This window comes from Lepidochelys kempii, chromosome 2 (assembly GCF_965140285.1).
Source record: "Lepidochelys kempii isolate rLepKem1 chromosome 2, rLepKem1.hap1, whole genome shotgun sequence".
Taxonomy (NCBI): Eukaryota; Metazoa; Chordata; order Testudines; family Cheloniidae; genus Lepidochelys; species Lepidochelys kempii.
The window spans coordinates 181,243,833-181,263,083 of NC_136381.1; the positions used below are offsets into that span (position 1 = coordinate 181,243,833).

The 19,251-nt window shown below is 41.8% G+C and overlaps 1 protein-coding gene across 3 annotated transcripts in view; it reads left to right on the forward strand.

Annotated features, from left to right (window-relative positions):
• LOC144930224 (uncharacterized) overlaps positions 1-19,251 on the forward strand; it is a 45,607-nt gene that overhangs the window by 11,390 nt on the left and 14,966 nt on the right. For 2 of the 3 annotated variants that reach the window (XM_078851699.1, XM_078851700.1), the window contains 2 exons: positions 1,620-1,741; positions 2,221-7,188. In XM_078851699.1, coding sequence (XP_078707825.1) covers positions 1,620-1,741; positions 2,221-2,417 — 319 coding nt within the window. In that variant the 3' untranslated portion in view covers positions 2,418-7,188. Of the gene's footprint in view, positions 1-1,619; positions 1,742-2,220; positions 7,189-19,251 lie in introns of those variants that run through there. The other variant, XM_078851701.1, reaches the window with a different exon arrangement.

Below are 19,251 nucleotides of genomic sequence, written 5' to 3' on the forward strand. Positions count from 1 at the left end.
GCCAGTAGATGAGATTGTGAGCAGGAACCCCCAGCTGAGCTTTCCTTAGTCTGCCTTAGTGCCACATATGGAGCAAACTGTGGTTTTAAAAGGCGAATTCTGCTAAAAGACAAAACTTCTCCTTTGTCTTTGAGTTTGGGGGCAGAGATTGGGGGGATGAGAGAATTCTCTTGTGAGTGTAATCTTTTATCCTCACTGGTTTGGATAGGGTGGCACAAATTTTCAAGTTCTGATGTAAATGAAAGCATATTGTAAATTTTGTAGGGAGTCTTGTTGTCGCCTGTGTTTGCAGTGTTATTGTAGCCATGTCAGTCCCAGGATATTAGAGAGACAAGATGGATGAAGTCATATATTTTATTGGACCAACTTCTGTTGGTGAGAGAGACAAACTTCTGGCTGACACGGAGCTTTCTCCTGTAATTTTTCTGTTGAAGTCTATACCAGAGGGTAGGTTCTGCCCTCAAGTTGAACATCCCTGTAGAACTGTCTTGCCAAATTGCTAATGGTTCACAGAGGAACCAATGTAAATATTTTTGGGATTGACTTTCCAAGGTGTTGAAAGTTTCCTGGGTGGTGGTGGTGAGTACTCCACTCCCTTTGATTTCAGTGATAATTGGGGTTTCTCAGCATGTCAGGGGAGAGGAAACAGCTGGCATCTTGCAGAATCAGGCTTCGTGTTTACAAGTGAAGTACTAAGGGTGTTTGAAAAGAGTGAGACAAATATTTACATCAACTAGAACCGGCTGAAAGAAGGGAAAAGTTTCAAAGAAATTTTTTAACTTTCTTTTGCAGGGTGTGAAAGGGAGCCCTCTTCTGTTTTTCTAGAAAGGTTCCATGACATTTTTATTGACACTTCTGAATCAAATTGTTTATTGGGATCACATAAAATTTTTTTCCTTATCAGAGCCAGCATTTTTAGTAAACCAAAATGTTCCACAACAATTTCAAACATAATTTTAATTTAAAAAATTGATAAAAATGTTGCAGAAAATGAAAGATTTCAACAGTGTCACCCTATTTTTGTGAAAAGTTCCATTTTGGGTGAATAAAAGGCCTTTCTCAGTTGAGAAATATTTTGTGCAAAATTTTTGAACCACATCTAATATCAAAACACTTGCTCCAAACTTTTGCCAATCCGGAAAATCATTTTTTAATGAACATTTTTGACTAAGTGGTTGAATTGTCATTTAACTCAATATGTTTTTTAAAACATAAAAATCAAGGAACTCAGACAGTTTAAAACACAAAACAAAACCAAATCAGGCTATGGATGGCATCCCACACTTAACTATGTAGTGTCATAGCACATGGTGAGATGCTCCTAGGGGTTAGCATATCTTACATCAGGATAAATCTATAATAGGTAGAGCAGGTAGCAACAGCTATTGTTAAGATGGTTGACATTTTGCATTAGAAGACCCTGTTTTCAGTTGCTTATAACTTTGCCAAAATTAAACCATTTGGGCTGAAATCTCCCATTCTGGTTGTCTACCTCAGACTGATTTTTTGTGTGGAAAGTTTCAGCAAAAACAGTTCAGCCATTTCCAAGAATGATATTGGGGGGGAAATACATTATTTTGTCCCTGTTAAAAATTCTTACAACTTTTTCTTTCATTAAGGAACTATAGTGGCTCCATGCACTGGAACACAGACTTGAGATTTGAGAGGCGAGGTGTCACCCTGGTTTCAGCAATGAGCCTTTTGCTGCCTCCAGGAAAATTCACCCAAATTTGGCCAAATGGTAAGTCTCTGGATAATCTGTTTGCACATGCTTCATAGGTGCTGACTCCGTGGATGCTCTGGGGCTCAAGCACCCACTGAAAAAATATAGAGGGTGCTCAGCACCCCCACGGCTGGATTAATCTTTTGAGCCCTAGTACCCGGACCATGGGCCCTGGTGTCCAGCCCGTGGTCCTGCCCCCTGAGGCCCCACCTCTGCTCAACCTCTTCCCCCAAGGTCCTGCCCACTGCTCCATACACCAAGGCCCTGCCCCCACTAAGCCTCTTCCCCTGACGCCCTGCCCACCGCTCACACAGGCGGTAAAGAGGAGCACCCACCGGCAAAAACAAAAGTCAGCACCTGTGACATGCTCAGTAGAGGCTTGTTAGAGTTTGGCAGTTAAATTTTCCTCTGAACACCTTACCTCACTGGTTCCCACCATAGTTCTTTGGTAGGAGACTTTCACCTATTAGAGATCTGTGACACTTTCATTACTGCAGGCACTCTGGACTGTACCTTTCCCTCGCTGAAAGATTTCTTTACATGGTTTGAGGGTCTCTACAGCCACAAGCCTTCCCATCCTGCCTGGAGAGCTCTAATTTTCCAACTTCTATCACCTCAACTGTTGTCTATGGAGCAATCTCCTCCTAAGATTAAAATTGCCTTTCTGAGCCTACCTCATGGCCTTCCCATATAATGAGAGAGATGGTCAGCACAGAGTACTTTTAGTGGGCGGAATGCTTGCTTGAAGAGGGCTCTATTCCACTGTGCAAATACTGGGCTCTGACCAAGTGCGAAGGGGGGCAGTTTCCATCTTTAAGCTGCTATGCACCATTTTCAGCAAACCGCAAGTTAAAGCATCTAATGGTTACTGGGAATCTCTAACCTTGGTCATCCCAAGTTCCCAAATTTGGAAGAAACCTCTGTTCATTTTCTGAGGAGCAGGAAGATACTCCTCAACCACAAGAGATGAAACTTGAGGAGCAGAAGTGGGTACTGAAGTAGTCCAATGGAAAGCTTCCTTCATCTAACCCAGCAGAGGATATGGGAAACCTGGAGTTAGAAAAAAGTCTGATAAATAGGACTTATTAGCAGAAGCCCCAAACAGAGGCAGTTTTCTCCTTTATCAAGTGGTCAGTAAGGTCTGCCCAGACAGCAGGATATTTTACGATCAGTGTGCAAGCAAACCACATGCTACAACTGACAAGGGAAGCAAATAAAGCCATGCCAAAAACCTATGGACCTCTTCAAACTGGAGACCTTGGATCTTACTGAGCAAAAAGGGGACATATCTAAAATGATGGTTACCCAAAAAGCCAGGCAAAAAGGATTCTCTCAAGCAAGCCCAAGTTCTAGACCCCAAAGTGGTTCTCTTCAGTGACAAGACCTTCCGCAGCCCATGGCAGGACTCTTCTCCAATTCCAGAGCGTTAGAACTTTTAAACCTAGGTTTGCAAGATACAAGGTTTATGCCATCTCAAACCTGTTGAAATAGCCACTTTCCAGTCACTCAAATTACTCCCAATATATCAGTTGCTGGCAACCACTGGACAGCTTCTACACTGCAAGCAACCTGGAGAAAGACTGAAAGACCCTCCCCACTGTCCATCTGAGAGGCTAAAATTGTACTTCAGTTCAAACCCAGTGTAATGAGTTGCCCCTTCACCCATGAAACTTAGAGGGAGATATCTCCTGGGCACTAGAGGAGGAAATCTGTGAAGCTCTCCAGTCTCTAGCCCTAGATAGTAAATAATAATCAAAGCTCACATGATGTGTTCAGTGCTGGAAAGGACACAAAATTTGACCTGTCCCAAAGAGCTTTCAATCTAAGAAAAGTAATGGAGAAAACCAGATACACCAAGAAGCCCAGAGGATGAAGGAGCAAGTTTGAGTTAATTTCTATTTTAATTCATGTTCATTTCATGGACGAGGATGTTCTGGAATTTGGAGAAGGTGGTGACTTGGTAAACAAGGATGGGAAAGGAATTCAGTGACTAGGGGACAATACCAATGGTAGAAGATGAATAGAGTGGTAGAGGTATAACAGGGGTTGGGTATACTCATTTCTACAGCCCCTGGATCCACAGGGGGACACAACCCCATTTTACATCTAAAGTTGCTGAACTAGTTTATAATTACTCTGCTATTTTGTGTGGACGTAAATGTCACTGTATTTAAAGGGGAAATGCAGGCAAAACTGGATCCAAGTAAAGCTCAGTCTCCCTGTGCTCTCAAATTATAAAAGGTTTCTCCAGTTCTCGAATGGATACATGCAGTAGTAGCAGTGATGGTATTCAATCTGTGTGTTACCTCAAGGGGTTTTCACTACAGCAATGAAACCACATGTTCAACTGCTTAGGGTGCAGGGGGTAAGAATGCTCACTTAGACAATATCTTGATTGGAGCACAGTGTCAGCGGCTTCTGAAGTCTGCTTAGTAAAAATTAGGGTTGTGGGTTGGTAAATGCAAAAAAAAAAAAAAAAAACCCACCAAACCAACCACCCAAAAAACCACACATCCTTTCTGAGGTTAAAGAGTCTGGAGTTTGCAGCAGATGCTATGGGTCTACGTCTGGATCTCTCAGAGTCCAGGTCCTGCACCTCAACCACAAATCTCATCCCTCCTCTAATGCAGATCAGAGTGTTAGCAATAGGACAGACAAGAGAAATCTTTTGGAAAGCTCTTTGTTTGTGAGAAATACCTTCTAGGAACTGGATTTATCCTAATCAGTAAAAGGATATATTTTCCTCTTTTTTCTAATTACCAAGTAATATCCATAAATTGGAGCTTCTTTAGAAACACCATATAGAAACATTAATCTACTTGAATTGTTTTTGAAATAGGCACGTGCTACATCTGAGTTATCATTTGTAATGCTTTTTCTGATCTATGAAGTCTTAGCCACCTGATTCTTAGACTAATATATTAATAAGATTTAATTCTACAGTGTAAGCCTTTCATCTGAGAAGACTTAAGTGCCAGAGAAGTTTATCATTATCCTTTTTGTTTTTCACTCCACCAAGGTGACATTCAATATCTTGCTCTTTAAACAAAGCCTCAGTGGGGTATTTAATTCTTTATTGATATATCAATGTTTATTGTATTCTAGAGATTCATTTTAGAGGAGGTGAAATGCAGAGCAATAGCAATGGAATAGAACACAGTCACAGATAATGGTCTCCTGCTGTTTGATGAATGACAAAGTACAAATGAGTAATGCTGAGTCATTTAAAAAAAGGAATGCATACCTGAAAGATGGCATCCCATAACCACATAACTAGGAGAGCATCCAAGTGAGTTCCGACAGTTCCACCTAGGTTCACCTATTATGCTGTTCACATACAAGGATGCTGGGTGATGCAGGGGGCAGAGGGGAAATATGATTAAAACTATGGGAACTTTGGCCTAGTTTTGAGGTGGAAAAACTGGAGATCATTTTTGCAGAACATGAGGGTACCCTTCCTACCCCAAGCTCCCAAAAGAATAAAAGAAATCCGGATCAGACCCATACCGTGCACGTGTTTTGCATTAAATAATTGTAACACAAGCTGGAGACCCCAATCTAAATTTAGGTCTTCCCCCAGCAAAGTACTTAAAGCACAAGCTTAATTTTTGATGCATGTGCAAAATTCCATTGACCTCGCTGACGTCAATGGTACTACTCACATGCTTAAGTGCTTTACTGGAACAGATCCTCTGTCTTAGATCTGGAAGTTTCTATTTCCCAGGTCTTTAAGAGGCTGGATGTGGCAAAGGAATCTACTGAGTCTCCAGTAGGAAGATGCAAGCCTTACACCAGCACCTCATGCCAAGCAATTTACGCAATGGTTAAACAAAGGGACCATTTGCAGTCTTCTAGAATGGATGGATTGAAGGTCTAATGCTACAGCTACAAGAGATAACGAAGCTAGGGACATAAAGTAAAGAAATGGCATTGATGACAGAGCATGCAAAACTCTAATCTCCTCCCAGCATAGAGTGAGACAGGAAAGTCCTGGAGAACTGGTAAGACAAAACCCATTCAGCTAAAATATTAGGGGAAGAGGAGGTATAAGGCCACATAGACTCCAGTTTCGTATTTGTTTGTTACACTGCTGTACTATTCTTAATTATATAAGTATTTGAAATAACTCAACTAGCTTTGAAGTTAGGAGGTAATAAAAGGGAGAGGTATAATTCATACTTCCTTTGCTATGTTTGTTCATCAGGAAATATTTTCTGGCTGCAAGGCTGGTTTAATATGACAACAGGTTTGACAGGCTTACATTGTGATACTATCTTCACAGCAAAAGGAGACTTAAAGAGATGAAAGGTAGGATTCTGAAAAAAAAAACCAACAAATTCTAGAAAAAAACCCTAAAAACAAGGAATTCATGAGACCTAATTCTCCTTTTTTTTAAACCAGTGAAAATCCCGCCAAAGACAAGGAGTTAGATTACTAAAAAACTAGTTTAAAGTGGGAAAATGTGTTATGCTGGCAATTTGCCAGTATCAGTTTTCTGTTGGGATGGAACTAGTGATGTGCATACAAGGAAAAAGTGCTAATCCAAGAAGGCAGTTACTTTCCCCTTTCCGTCCCCACACCTAATCATTCTCTGCTTCCATATTTCCTGTTAAGAGGCCCACCTCCCCCTTTGAGAGTGAATGGTCACATACCCTCGCAGGATGGTGGAGGTCAGTCTTCCCCCATCCCTAACTCCTATCACCAGAGGAAATCATAAAATTTATCATGAAACCACAAAGAACGAACAAAGCGCTATGGAAAAAATACATTACTGCAGCGTTCTCTTCTGGCTGCCATTTAAAACCTAATTAGATGTTAAGGCTATAAATTCTGTATTTCTTAGAAGCAACTTGACCCTAATATGTTTAAAGTAGTTTGGAGTTAATGACAAGTCTTTAAAATGGCAATGGTGGCATGAAACACACACTTACTTAAAGGGGTCACTCGCTTAAAATGACCCAAAATCCATGGCAAATAATTTATTCCTTTAATCATGCTTGCCTATTCTTTCCTGGGATATGTGGCAGTGTTAGATGATTTGTTCATAGTTATAAATAAACCTGATTTGTTTACCATTTATTTTAAGTACTTCCAAGAAATGGAAGGAAGAAACACCCTGGGGATACTGGAACTGCCTGTCTGCCTACTGTAACATGCTGTGTATTTTATTCTAATTCAATTGTTTTCTTTACTCAAAGAAGGGCTGATAAAAAAGTGTGACTTCATATTTCCTATGTGAGACAGAAAATGTTCCCCTGGTAACAAAAAAATTGAATACCTGAAAATAGGTCACCCCTGGGCATTACTAATCATTGTCTGGTTACATCACCTAGATATCATCCTGTGTTCATTCACTTAGTACATTAAACTGCTATCTTCATGGAATACTAAAAAACCTATTTTTTAAAAGAAATTACTGTGTATTCAGAGTTCTGATAGCTTGTTCTGCTCATCATAACGGCTTCCTATGACATTTTGTTATACACTCTGGTAAGCATGGTGAAGCATATCAAGGCACTTAAATTTTAAATCTAATTTTCACATGTTCTATAATTTCGGGGGGGGAGGGTGGGAAGAAAACTCTTGTTTAAATTGAGGTTCTTTTCTGAAGAATAACTATGTAAAAAGAGCCCCTTCTTCAACAGCTCCCAACATTTATTCAGTCAGATCTGCCAACTTTAGTGACTAAAGTGAACTTTTACTGCTTTTTGCTCCTGTCAGCCCTGCAGAGGCAACACTTACGAGTGAGAGAGCTGGATTTCATTCCTTCTTATGTATCAGCAACAGAATTATTTGTTACTTTCAAATAACTTTATAACATTTCATCTCTTCTCTGAGTATCCTTCTCTAGTCTATACCTGGACTTGCATCAGTGAGCTCCTGAGAGAGAGAGAGAGAGAGAATGTCCTCTTAGCTGGGGGGTTGGTATGATACAGGGCATTCAAGTGTATGAGAGGGGGAAAGGACAGGGGGTAAGTATGGAAGGGGATCTCAGAGGACAATTGCCACCTCACAATTATGAAACATTCCCAGGATCCTCAAGAGCAAGAGAATTCTCCAAAAAAATCAAAAACTGTCACAATGTGCTCATATAACAGAGCGATGGGCATCACTTATGAGCCTAACTATACCAACACTTCATTTGACTATGCAATATCCAGAGTGAGGACACACTTGACACTCATACTTCCCTTTCCAGAAAGAATCCATGTTCCATAGAAAATTTCTGCCTTTCTTGATCTCTGTCACATTAGATACCTTCATATCCTGTAGGCTGGCTCACATATTCAAATTTTGGCTGGCTCACATATTCAAATTCAATTTTGATGCTCCTGTGACCTCGGTTAAAAAATTAGATTTACTCTATTTTATTTAAGACAATAAAAATTGATGAACAAGACATGATCAGTTATCGAAGCTTAAAAAGTCTAATTCCATGTCTGCAAATACCCAAGTCTTTGTCAAAGCAAATGTTCTTAAACTTACACAAGTTCTAAGATCTTTGCTACAGAAATAGAAACTTGCAGATGGAAATGGAGATATAGCATTGTATCACGCTTGTAGATAATCCTAGAAGTTGAATGCACAAAATAGCTATATATTTAATTTGGACTTTCTCAAAGAGATCAGTTTCCCTTTGTTTGAGGCTTGAAACAAACGCCATTTGCATTTGATTATGCGATCTCTTGGTGGATAATCTGAGGCTTTTTGGCAGGCATTCAGCTCTTTGATCTGAAAATTACCTGCTATCTTCATGGATTCACTGATGCAAGATGTATAATTAGAATACCATCTGCCACAGAGGAGGTGTAGGTCTCTTCGTTTGTGTTTATACCCATTTTGATATCCTAGACTTCTGGGAAGGCTGGTAGCATATACTATCAGGCTCTGATTCAGCAAAAGTACTTAAGAAGTGCCTATCTTTAAGAAAGCAAGTATTCCTATTAACTTCAGTGGGGTTGTTCATGTGTGTGACTTTAGACAGGTGCTTAAGTACCCTGCTGAATTTAAAGCCTTCAGACTCAACTGTAACCCTACAATCCTGCCCCCAAGTAAGAAGAAACAGGAGCTCTGCTATCCCATGGGGCAGCAAACCACATGCTTCTCAGAGAGTCCAGGGGCAAGGGGGAGGGGAAAGAAAAAGAAACAATCAGTTCCCCCTCTCTGTTGGCTCCAGTGCACTGTCAGGATGGGGAGACAGAGTCATTGCAGTGCCACCTCCCTGCTCTTATCTACCCTCCTTACAGCCGGGGACATAACCATCCAGTGGCAACTGCTCTAAGCCCCAGAACAGGCGAGTCAGATGGCTCCTTGGCTGCCTTACTCTTCTGTGCGGACTCTTCTGCCTTATTCTTCTGTGCATAGCAGGGCTCACAGATAGAGTTGAGCAAATCATGCTGGAAAAGTCAATACAAAAGTACATTCTACAAATTTTAAACATTGCAGTAAGTCTTACTAGCAGCAGTTTGTCCACACTAGCAAGCGTGGTTAGTGTAAAACTGGATCAGTGTGTCTGCATACAGAACTCCCTCCAGTGCATTGTTCAGATATATGCATTGTTATATCTAGCCCATAGATGAAGGTGCAAGACATGGCACCAGGTGCATACATTGCAGTGTAATTCTGTATTACACACCCCAGTGCCGCATTACAGACACCCCGCCCCCACACTACATATATGCATACATTTTTTTCCCATTGGAGTGTCTGATAGAATCAAGTTGACTAAAAATGAGTGGGTTTGGAAGTCCATTCTGGAATTCCTGTTATATAAGGAAAATCCACAAAGAAAGAACAAATAGAATGTCTCCTTTAGAGTAAGAAAGACACAATGACTTGCCCTGTAATATTCAGACTTCTTCACATTTAAAGGTGAAGTACACATCTCACTTCATTTGCATAGCTGCAGATATCACAGGCCTGCTGTCTCCAGGTCTGCTTCATTAAAAATGTGTGTGGCTATTTAAAATGTTAAGACTGCAGTCTTAGTCAACTGGAGAATATAAAAATGGCCATATTGAGTCAGACCAATGGTCCATCTAGCCCAGTATCCTGTCTTCTGGCAGATGCCAGCTGCTTCAGAAGGAGTGAACAAAATAGGGCAATTTATTGAGTAATCAATCCCCTGTTCTCCAGTCCCAGCTTCTGGCAGTCAGAGGTTTAGGGACAGCCAGATCATGGGGTTGCATCCCTGACCATCTTGGCTAATAGCCACTGATAGACCCATCCTCCAAGAACTTATCTAATTCTTTTTTTAACCCAGTTAGATGTTTAGACTTCATAACAACCCCTGGCAATGAGTTCCACAGGTTGATTGTGCATTGTGTGAAGAAGTACTTCCTTATGTTTGTTTTAAACTTGTTGCCTATAAATTTCATTGGGTGACCCCTAGTTCTTTTGTTACCTAAGGGATTAAAAACAGTTCCTTATTCTCCACACCATTTATGATTTTATAGACTGCTATCATAGCCCTCCTCAGTCATTTTTTCCCCAAGTTGAACAGTCTCAATCTTTTTACTCTCTCTTCATATGGAAGCTGGTCCATCCCTACTCCGAATCATTTTGGTTTCCTGTCTCTGTACTTTTTCCAATTATATTTTGGAGATAGGGCAATCAGACCTGCATGAAGTAGTCAAGGTGTGGACATACCATGAATTTATATAGTGGCATTATGATATTTTTAGTCTTATTATCTATCCCTTTCCTAGTGGTTCCTAACATTGTTCGGTGTTTTCACTGCTGCTGCACATTGAGTGGATGTTTTCAGAGAACTATCTATAATGAGTCCAAGATCTTTCTTGAGTGGAAACCGTTAATTTAGGCCCCCATCATTTTGCATGTATAGTTGGGATTATGTTTTCTAATGTGTATTGCTTCCATTTGTCAACACTGAATTTCATCTGGAGAGCTGGCTGTATTTTAAAGAATCCTTATTGAGGTTACAGGGACAAACCATCCCGATGTGTAGAAAGAATAGTAAATATGGCAGGCGACCAGCTTGGCTTAACATGAAATCCTTGCTGATCTTAAATACAAAAAAGAAGCTTACAAGAAGTGGAAGATTGGACAAATGACCAGGGATGAGTATAAAAATATTGCTCGGGCATGCAGGAATGAAATCAGGAAGGCCAAATCACACCTGGAGTTGCAGCTAGCAAGAGATTTTAAGAGTAACAAGAAGGGTTTCTTCAGGTATGTTAGCAACAAGAAGAAAGTCAAGGATAGTGTGGGCCCCTTACTGAATGAGGGAGGCAACCTAGTGACACAGGATGTGGAAAAAGCTAATGTACTCAATGCTTTTTTTGCCTCTGTCTTCACGAACAAGGTCAGCTCCCAGACTACTGCACTGGGCAGCACAGCATGGGGAGGAGGTGACCAGCCCTCTGTGGAGAAAGAAGTGGTTCGGGACTATTTAGAAAAGCTGGACGAGCACAAGTCCATGGGGCCAGATGCACTGCATCCGAGAGTGCTAAAGGAGTTGGCGGATGTGATTGCAGAGCCATTGGCCATTATCTTTGAAAATTCATGGTGATCGGGGGAAGTCCCGGACGACTGGAAAAAGGCTAATGTAGTGCCCATCTTTAAAAAAGGGAAGAAGGAGGATCCTGGGAACTACAGGCCAGTCAGCCTCACCTCAGTCCCTGGAAAAATCATGGAACAGGTCCTCAAGGAATCAATTCTGAAGCACTTAGAGGAGAGGAAAGTGATCAGGAACAGTCAGCATGGATTCACTAAGGGCAAGTCATGCCTGACTAATCTAATTGCCTTCTATGACGAGATAACTGGTTCTGTGGATGAAGGGAAAGCAGTGGACGTGTTGTTCCTTGACTTTAGCAAAGCTTTTGACACTGTCTCCCACAGTATTCTTGCCAGCAAGTTAAAGAAGCATGGACTATGGATGAATAGACTATAAGGTGGATAGAAAGCTGGCTAGACTGTGGGGCTCAATGGGTAGTGATCAATGGCTCCATGTCTAGTTGGCAGTCGGTATCAAGTGGGGTGCCCCAAGGGTCAGTCCTGGGCCGGTTTTGTTCAATATCTTCATAAATGATCTGGAGGATGGTGTGGATTGCACCCTCAGCAAGTTTGCAGATGACACTAAACTGGGAGGAGAGGTAGATACGCTGGAGGGTAGGGATAGGATACAGAGGGACCTAGACAAATTGGAGGATTGGGCCAAAAGAAATCTGATGAGGTTCAACAAGGACAAGTGCAGAGTCCTGCACTTAGGACGGAAGAATCCCATGCACCGCTACAGACTAGGGACCGAATGGCTCGGCAGCAGTTCTGCAGAAAAGGACCTAGGAGTTACAGTGGATGAGAAGCTGGATATGAGTCAACAGTGTGCCCTTGTTGCCAAGAAGGCCAATGGCATTTTGGGATGTATAGGTAGGGGCATTGCCAGCAGATCGAGGGACGTGATCGTTCCCCTCTATTCGACACTGGTGAGGCCTCATCTGGAGTACTGTGTCCAGTTTTGGGCCCCACACTACAAGAAGGCTGTGGAAAAATTCGAAAGAGTCCAGCGGAGGGCAACAAAAATGATTAGGGGACTGGAACACATGACTTATGAGGAGAGGCTGAGGGAACTGGGAATGTTTAGTCTACGGAAGAGAAAAATGAGGGGGGATTTGATAGCTGCTTTCAACTACCTGAAAGGGGGTTCCAAAGAGGATGGCTCTAGACTGTTCTCAGTGGTAGCAGATGACAGAACGAGGAGTAATGGTCTCAAGTTGCAGTGGGGGAGGTTTAGGTTGGATATTAGGAAAACCTTTTTCACTAGGAGGGTGGTGAAACACTGGAATGCGTTACCTAGGGAGGTGGTGGAATCTCCTTCCTTAGAAGTTTTTAAGGTCAGGCTTGACAAAGCCCTGGCTGGGATGATTTAATTGGGGATCAGTCCTGCTTTGAGCAGGGGGTTGGACTAGATGACCTCCTGAGGTCTCTTCCAACCCTGATATTCTATGATTCTATGATTTTCTTACCCAATAATCCAGTTTTGAGAGATCCCTTTGTAATTCTTCACAATCAGTTTTGGACTTAACTATCTTGAGTAATTTTATATTGTCTGCAAACTTTGCTACCTCATTGTTTACACCTTTTTCCAGATCATTTATGAATATGTTGAACAGCACTTGTCCCAGTATGGATCCTTAGGGGCCCCTGCTGTTTAATACTCTCCATTGTGAAAACTGATGATTTATTCCTACCTATATTTCCTATCTTTTAGCCAGTTACTGATCCATGAGAGGACCTTCCCTCTTATCCTATGACTGCCTATTTTGCTTAAGATCTTCTGGTGAGGGATCTTGTCAAAGGCCTTCTGAAGTCCAAATATACTATATCCACTGGATCACTCTTGTCCACACAGTTGTTGACACACTCAAAGAACTCATAGTTTGGTGAGGCATGATTTCCCTTTATAAAAGCCATGTTGATTCTTCCTCAACAAATCACGTTCATTTAGGTTTCTGATAATTCTGAGAGGAATTACCTCCCTTTGTAGACAGAAGGAATTGCCTTCAATCTACAAAGCTGTTCCTAGTCAGGCATTTGCAAGTTTGCTGACCCCTGAAAGGTGTATACTGTAATATTCTGGCTCACGTGGAGAGACCTCAAAGAAGAGCCATCTGAGACAATCATTTTCCATCCTCACTTATGAATAGGTAATTCCAGAGATAGATGCCTGATAAACAGGCCATTTGTGATCTCTGCCAAGAATTACAAGGGGATTTAAAAAGTCAGTCCAGGAGGAGTCGTGTCCTGGATGTAGTGGTTAAGACAGTGGTAGTCCTCAACTTCAGATATTTTTCAGACCACTGCAGGAGACATTAGAAGCATTAGCCAATCAGTCATCCAGCCAATTTGTTATACATTAAGAGTGTGACTCTGAAAAAAAAGCCAATCCATATATTTAATTTCTCATAAACAGCTAACAATTAATTACTTCTATAACGGCTCTGTTTCCAACAGTCTTAGGGGCTCTCAGTTTCACACCATCCTCTCCAGATGTCTGCGCAGGATGTAGACGTATTCATTACCCAAATATTCAGATGGAATGCATTGCTAAATGCCAGCTCTTGGATGTGGTAGCCAAAGCAGGACAATTATTTCATGAGGCATGTGTATGCAAACAATTATCCCTAGACCAGCCAGGCAAGTCAGAAAGAATCCCTGGCAGACGGTCGGTTAATTCACATACCTACTGATGAACTTTGTGTGCAAGATCTCAAGTGAATGTGCAGTAACTGCATTTCATTGGCTACGGGTAATAGTGATTATCCTTTGAAGTTTTGGCTTACGGCCATTCCAAAACCTCTGTTCTCTGCTTTGGATGCTTTCCTGCAATAATTAGGAAACCCATTGTTTATGGCAATGATTCTTGTCCCAAAATAAACTCACCAGGATATTCGGTATCTTTGCTGAGAACATGGGTGCCACTCTGCACCAAAAGATGGATGCAGTTCAACCACTAAAGCCATCCCCCAGAAAGACAAAACAAGCCACTGCCAGATTTGTGTCCTTTCACATTCCCCTCCTTAGTTCTGCTACAGAGAATTGCCACTTTCTCAAGGAAACCCAAAGCTTTATCAGCTGTGTTGCATGGCAGTACACTTAGGCTTAGGACTCATCTTTGCTAAGTCAAGAGACCCTAATACAGTGGTTCTCAACTGTGGTCCACAGAAGCAGTGCAGGCCAAGGGATGTGCTGGCCGCCCTTCCCACAGCCCCCGTTGGCCTGGAGCGGCAAACCGCGGCCAGTAGGAGCTGCGATCGGCCGAACCTGCAGGCACGGCAGGTAAACAAATCAGCCCGGTGCACCAGGGAATTTCACTGAACAAGTGGTGGACCACAGTTGAGAACCACTGCCCTAATACAACATGCTTTTCTCTAACCTGGTTACAAGACATTTAAAATTGGTAGTGTGGTGGGGGCCCACCTGTGTCCCCTTAACTGGGTTAAAGCCTTCAACAGTTCAAGGGTTCCACTGAGTTATGGGGCACAGCTCTCATTCACATTACAGACTTTAAGTGGGTCCCTGATGTGCTTACAGCTGGGTGGGCATTAGCACAGTAAGAATTTACTTCATTCTCACTGTCGCTGCCTTGGCACATTTGGTGGTTGGGGCACATGTCTCCCAGTATCAATCTGCTGCTTCATTTGGCTTTAGAGATGGGTCTATCTCACTGACCAACTCAAGAGTAGGTTTTGGAAGAGGGGGAATTCTCTCCCCGTCTCACTCCACCTCTAGACTCACTCACGGTGACAGAGTGCTCTAACAGACCTTGTAGCATCCAACACTGGGGTTGTGTGGATGTGCTAACTTTGAATGTGGCTTCAAATATTAACAAAAGTATCTCTAGCTAAACTATTTTCTAAACACAGTGTGCCCAGTCAGTGTGCACAGGGCAAAGCTATGTCTGAATCAGGGTTTCATCTAATGCCATTATTAAACATGATCCTAACAGTATTTGTCCCCATCTACAACAGAGGCTAGAAACTGGTTTAGTTGGAACTGTGTTACAGAGTTTAAATAGGATTCCTTAACCTGGTTTGTGGTCCATTGTGGAAGGATCCTAAATTCTTTTAGCTGCCCCTGGAGGACTTAAACTCAGGACATGAATAGAAGCATTTCTACACAAATGGAGCAAAATCCTGGGGTTTGCATCCTCACTCTTCCAGCCTAGTGGTGGCCATACAGCTCGCTCTGCACTGACATGCCATTGCATGTGAATGAAGAAAACAGATGCTGTACAAGGAGCTGGAGCAGCAGAAACAGAAAATCATCCCCCCAAAGGGGAAAAAAGAGGTTTGGGTTCACCAGTACTGATGGAGTTTAGGGAACTGCAAATGTCACTTCTCAGTCTCTTTGACGCTATCGATTTTTGTCTTGCTTATCAGCCGTGATCTCTCAATGAAGTGAGCAGAGTGTACGAAGTTGTGAGAGTCAGGAAGATTCGTAGAGGAACTTCCCTATTTGATCACACTCAAGAATTCGCAAATACATTTCAGACCAGAGTCACCTGCAGCATGGTGGCAGATCGAAGCATTGTGGTGCACTGAAATCTGACTCATCTTGACTCCCATAAACACTCAAAATTCAGAATGTTGAAGGGAGGAGGTAGGGGGATGAGAAAGAGAGTGATCAGTGAGCACTGAAAAGACTGAGACTACCCCAACAGCCAAGGAATAGGTTGGACATTGGCTTAGCAAAGCAGGTTTCCGTGCCGGTCACCTACTCTAATATTGTTGTTGCTGAATAGAAACAAACATTTGGGAGATTTATGCCTCTGTCTTGTCCATACAAAATGCAGCACAATGGAGAGAGTCAAGATAATATGCTTGAAAACAGAAGACAATGCAGCTCCAATGTTCCTTGGAGTTCCCTCCCAAGAGCGTGCCTGGAACATAACAGAGGCCCTTGAGACACTCTGAGGACTAGCACTCAGCAAACACTCACAGTTTGGCACACGGCAGCGTGTGCTTTTTCCAGCTGGCACAGTTATCTTATTGGTACACCTTCCCTGATGCAAATAATCTGTTCTCAGTATTATGTGTTACCTTATGGGAAACCTTGGTCCCTAGTTAAAGTGTGTTTACCCTCTAACACCATGTGCGGACTGAATAGCCAGCAGGAGCTAGAATTGAATAAGTCTTGCCTCAGAAATGGCAATGAGGTATATTGTTAAGTGAATGAGGTAGGGGGGGGCGTGTGCCATTGCCCTCTGTTGGATAGAATAAGATTGCCTCTACTGCTCAACTCTGTGTGTTGGGTCCTATACTGTCAATTGCTAATGGAGAGTTGTTGTGATGGTTTTGAAGCCTTAAAGGTCTACTTAGCCGGCAGATTTCCTATCATGCTAGGTGACTAAAATTGAGATCCTATGTGAAGGGGAGGTCGGATTTTAATGCTACAGGGCTGTAGCTCAAGTAGTAGCAGCTTCTGCGTTTGAAGCAGGAGGAACCGTTTTCTCTCTCATCTGTCACCATGAAGTTCTGAATGATCTTTGTGTGCAGCACAATGACAACCATTAAGTCCTAGGTGGCCAGCTTTCGATGTATTATTCTTTCCAGATTTACAGGGAGGGAAGCAGTAAATTACACCTGTCTGTTCTTTTTAGGGAGCCATTGGAATAAACTCCCCCATTTACCCTCAGCTTTGCTGTTGATTTGACCTACATGGCTTTTATCCATTCAATAAAGTCAGTTCCTGGTTCTCTTTCCGGTTCTGCAAACGCACCTTCTCTCCAACAGCAGCATGTAACACTTGCAGTACTTACAATAGTACCGTATAGCAGCATATTCCTGTAGAGATGGGAGAACTTGTTTGACTTACAGTAGAACCTCAAAGTTATGAACACCTCGGGAATGGAGGTTGTTCGTAACCCTGAAGTGTTCATAACTCTGAACAAAATGTTGTGGTTGTTCTTTCAAAAGTTTTCAGATGAACATTGACTTAATACAGCTTTGAAACTTTACTATGCAGAAGAAAAATGTTACCTTTGACTATCTTAATTTAAATGAAACAAGCACAGAAACATTTTCTTTACCTTGTCAATTTTAAAAAACAAACAAACTTTTCCTTTTTTTTTTTCAGTAGTTTATGTTTGACATGGTACTGTACTGTATTTGCTGCCTTTTTTTTTTTGGTCTCCACTGCTGCCTGATTGTGTACTTCTGCTTCCAGATGAGGTGTGTGATTGACCAGTCAGTTTGTAACTCTGGTGTTCGTAACTCAGAGGTTCTGCTGTAGTTTCAAATCCACGCAGACATTCTGTGTTTGAAAGTTCAGCTCAGACTCATACATTTCTGTCTTTTGGTTCTGCTTGGGAGAGACGGAAAAAAAGAAGCAGGCACGGTCCAGAGTGGGGAAAAGAAAATCTAGTGAAAAATAGTGCAGAGCTAATAAAAATACCATATAAAAATGATTGTGAAGTTAGGAGCTGAGAAGGGGACAAAAAATTCTAATGAAAAAATAAATGTATACCCTGGGCAGGGCAACCACTTGTATCCGTTTTTAGGGGAGAGAAAAATAGTCTTTAATGTGTAGCACAACATGCCCTCTAGTAAGAGGCTTGTTTTGTTCTCTGTTGAAGAGCTATTGTACAAAACCATAGATGTAAATTAAAAGGAAAAAAAGTCTAACTCCCTTAGGTTCACACATGTCCACATGCAGTACAATACAGATGTAATATTTCCAGTAGAGACCACACTATAGCCCGGTTAGCATTTGCCCTTTAATTGGTATCCCTAAAAAGACTTAGAAGTGTTATCTGAATCCTATGACATTCTGCTCCCACAAAACATTCCAGTTTGTGGGGGGCACTATTACTGCCTACTTTGTGATAATATGTAGCACTTTTAATTCATACTGTAGATCACAAAGCTCATCGAAATAAATATTGTTTTACAGCTGGGAAACTGAGGCACAGATTAACTGGTTTTCCCAAGGTCACACAGCAAGTCAATGGCGGAACTGGAAATAATAATCCAGATCTCTTGACTCCCTGTCTAGTGTTTTTAATCTTGAATGAAGCTGACTCCAGAGAAGCAACCAGCCCAAATTCCTCTCATTGGGGGCCCACCCATATATTTTCTTCTAGATCATTGTAAATATGAATCTTTGCTTAGTGGAGAAAGGATATGTTCCATTTTACGCTATACTGATCATACACAAATTTCATGTACATTATCTGCAAGTATGGTTATTTTGCCATCACAGAACCCTAAACTCATACTCACATTTGGATATAATCCCTTTTATGATTAAATAAAAGATTAACTAGATATTATATAATCTAGGAAGTTAGGCTGCTGGATAGCTTTGACTCTTTCAGTATTACTGCTTCCCACTACGTGGGATCCGAGTCACCACAAAAAGGAAAGTATTATGAGCTCAATTATGCAACTATGATGTCAGTCTGATCTAGCAGCTGCATTTGATACTTTGAGCTGGGTGATTTAACTAATATTTTCAGCGGAGTTCTTTCTCCCCTCCCCCCAAATGAAACAGAACCAGTGCAACATACATGATGCTGCAACAAATAAGAGTAACACAGGCAGAAATACTGTCATGTAACATACTGCATTCTTCCCTGTTTTATTCTGAAGGAAGAACAAACTCCCAATCTTTCAGGATGTCCAAAGCAGTGGAGAATAAAACCAGGTTATATTTTGTTCAAAAACATTGAAGGGGGAAAAAAAATCTAATTTTCTTCCCTTATGTTTGTAGTTAGCAAATCTGGCAGTGGCCAGTGAGCATTCGAGAAGAGTCCTTGACATCCTATATCTGAATAACTCCTCAGTGAGAGGAAGAAAATGGCAAAAGGGACAGACTTGAGCTTTGGGATTAGAAGTAAAAATCAAAGTCCTGACCAAGGCTGTGCAATAGTTTCATTCAGAACCCTGAACTCAGAGCAGCTTCAGGGCCTATTGCTATCCTGAAGCCTCAGCCTAGGTTCAGGAAAGCTTCCCAGATTCAGACTGATGCTTTTTGCACATTCCTACCTCAACTAATTTTCCTGCCAG